The sequence below is a fragment of the Choloepus didactylus genome, chromosome 6, assembly GCF_015220235.1.
Source record: "Choloepus didactylus isolate mChoDid1 chromosome 6, mChoDid1.pri, whole genome shotgun sequence".
NCBI classification, from domain to species: domain Eukaryota; kingdom Metazoa; phylum Chordata; class Mammalia; order Pilosa; family Megalonychidae; genus Choloepus; species Choloepus didactylus.
In genome coordinates, this window is record NC_051312.1 from 140735631 (window position 1) to 140738682 (window position 3052).

At 41.6% G+C, this 3052-nt stretch overlaps 1 protein-coding gene across 1 annotated transcript; it reads right to left on the bottom strand.

Annotated features, from left to right (window-relative positions):
* Positions 1-1097: 1097 nt before the first annotated feature.
* On the bottom strand, positions 1098-2024 carry LOC119537349 (olfactory receptor 8D1-like). Its single transcript, XM_037839840.1, has one exon. The coding sequence runs from the start codon at positions 2019-2021 to the stop codon at positions 1098-1100; it is 924 nt and encodes a 307-aa protein (XP_037695768.1). The 5' UTR covers positions 2022-2024.
* Between the last annotated feature and the right edge of the window lie 1028 nt (positions 2025-3052).

Consider the following 3052-nt stretch of genomic DNA (forward strand, 5'->3'; position numbering starts at 1 on the left):
ACAGCCCAACCATGACAGTCCTGAAAAAGGCTATGCTAATTTCCCTTAGAGCAAAATTGAGTGTTAAAAAATAAAATAAATAAACAAACTATGAAGAACAAAGAGTATTGGGGACTGAATCATGTCACCCACAGAAGAATGTTCAAGTCTAAGCCCTGGTCCTGAGGGTTTGAACCCATTTGTAAACAGAACCTTAGGAGAGGTTATTATGAGATAAGTTGTGGATTCATTTGTGACTGGGATCTTCAAAAATCCTATTTAGATGAGGCCAAATTGAATCTAGTGTGCTTCATTCACATGTCTAAATTCCTTATAAGCAGAGGAAATTCAACATGGTTGGTCAGTAGAAGTTCAGAATTAAGACACCAGAGAGAATGACGCAGGGCATCATGTGACAAAGGCCGAGCTGCAAGCCAAGGAAATAACTTCAAGGCAAATCAGCACCAGAACACTCCAGATCCTGGGAGAAAGCATGCTGGGTCCAGACGCCTCCAAAACAGTGAGACAATACATTCCTGTTGCTTAATCCAACCAGTGTATAATATTTATCCTAGCAAGCCTGGGAAACTAAGACAATGCAGAAATGTAAATCAAGAGATTTTGAATAAAACAGTAAAAGCATTTTGAGTAAGACCTAAGACTGCCTAATTTGTTCTTAACTGTTTTCTTTTTTTTGTACATATGCTGCATTCTTTCCAGAATTAATGGAAATGAGAGATCAGGTTATGTATCTCTTGGCTTTCATGTCAGTGAAGAACATACTACCTCCCACATAGTAGATATTCAATAAGCAAATGCAGCCTATGTGGACAGGAATCATATGTTAGGTAAAATGTGAATCCCAGTTCCTTTTCTATCATAGTAATAAAAACTATCACAACCTCAGTTTTCCTGGCAAAAAATAAGAACACTAACAACTGCTTTATTAAATGTTTTCATTTGATTGGTGAAATGGAATTCAATTACGGATAGAAAACTACATCTAAAATTTAGATACTACATGTATTAAAGCACAATGAAAAGGAAAGATAAACAAAATGAACAATTTTCATTGAAACCATTAATTTCTTTCATCTGCAAATATTCAAAAGCAATGCTCAACTCCCCACAAAAACCATCCTTAATGCTTTCTTCACATCCTTGTTTCGTAGACTATATACTAAAGGGTTCAGCATGGGAATTACTGTGGTGTAAAACACTGAAGACACCTTCTCCTGTTCCAGGGAGTTACTTGAAGGAGGCTTGAAATACATGAATGTAATAGACACAAAGAAGATCCCCACAGCCATGAGATGGGAGCTACAAGTTCCAAAAGCTTTGGACCGACCCTCTGAAGATTGGATGCCAAGGATGCTGTGGAAGATGAACGCATAAGAGATGAAAACAGCGAGGGTGGGGACTAAGGTGTTAAACCCACCAATAATAAAAAGTAGAAGCTCATTGAGATGTGTGCTGGAGCAGGAGAGATTGAGGAGGGGGAGGACATCACAGAAGTAATGGATGATGATGCGGAATTTGCAGAACAACAGTTTAATCATGGCACTTGTTTGCGCCAAGGCAGAAAGAAAGCCAAGGAAGAAGACAATAATTACTAACAGTGAGCAGACCCGAAAGGACATGATCACATGATAAAGCAAAGGGCTACAGATGGCAACATAGCGATCATATGCCATTGCTGTCAGGAGGTGACCCTCAGCCACTGCCAAGACCACAAAGAAAAAGAGCTGTGTCATGCACTCAGAATAAAGAATGGTGTTCCCCCCTAGGAAGTTCACCAGCATTTTGGGGGTAATAACAGAAGAATAGCAGAGATCAATGAAGGACAAGCTACTGAGGAAATAGTACATGGGGGTGTGAAGCAGAGGGCTGACTGCAATCAGGAAGATCAAGCCCAGGTTCACCACCACAGTCACTGCATAGATTCCCAAGAAAAGGAGGAAGAGGGGCAGCTGGAGCTCGGGCTGTTGTGTTAGACCCACCAAGACAAACAAGGTTGCTGTGGAATCGTTTCCTAGGGCCATTCTTCTTTTGGGAGTTCTGAAAATGGAAAATAAAAATTACATTAAATTGGATCTTAATTCCCCTCCCAAACAAAACTAGACCTGCACAAAGGAGGTTGACAGGAACAGAAAAACTGAACCACAAGTTCTTCTCAACTCATGCATGTGGTCCTGAAACCCCTACCCTAACTCCTTAAAGTACCCTGGACCTCTTCCACATTGGCCCCACGGTTTTGATCACAAAACAAATATTCCTCTAACTTAGAAACTTTCTCTACCTTTATTTGGCAGCAAGACCCTAGTACCTTTATGGGAAGAATTACTAATAGCAATGTGTCGACAGTTAAATAGAAGGATAAATTGATGGAATATTGAAATCACTTTCAGTTCCCCAGTTTTCTCACACTGTGAGGACTGCAGGCATCTCCTACTGCATCTGCAAACCAGGAGAGAAAGAGGCCTCAGGACACTGGAGATGCCACTCTTACTCCCAGTTGGAGTGTTAATGGGTACAGGGTTGGCAGTGAGATATCTGATTATCACAGTATGAACACATATATCTCCCCTAGCCCAAAGCAACAGGGCTTAAGAAGCAGAAATCCTCTCATGACACCTCCACTAAGCCGGAGAAACCCAAGTACTGTAAAGCAAGAATGGGAAGGCAGAGTAGTTGACCATTGGAATCACTGATGAAGGGCAGCCTCTTTTAACTCTGCTGCCCACTAGCTGTAAAGTCTACCTGAAGGTCTTCTCACACCTCAACCCTCCCCAGAAATGTCAGCTAATGGTATATTACCACCTCCTTACTTGTGTGACCCCAGTGCCCAATGAACAGCCCTTACACTGGCAGGAAAAGCTCCTTCCAAGGCTGTATGAAAAAAATCTTTGCTGACTTCGAGAAACCTTGAGCTTTCCATAGCTCAGTACCACTGGTAACTTGGCCTCTGGATCTGGAGAAATAAGAGAGTACACTGTACTTTTCCAGAAGAAACACTGAAATGTGGCTAGTCTACCTATTGCAGCCTGAACTAGCCTCCCAGTTGGAGTCATTT

Bases quoted from the DNA above. Each gene is read 5' to 3' on its own strand.
- LOC119537349 (XM_037839840.1), bottom strand. From the start codon at position 2,021: ATGGCCCTAGGAAACGATTCCACAGCAACCTTGTTTGTCTTGGTGGGT.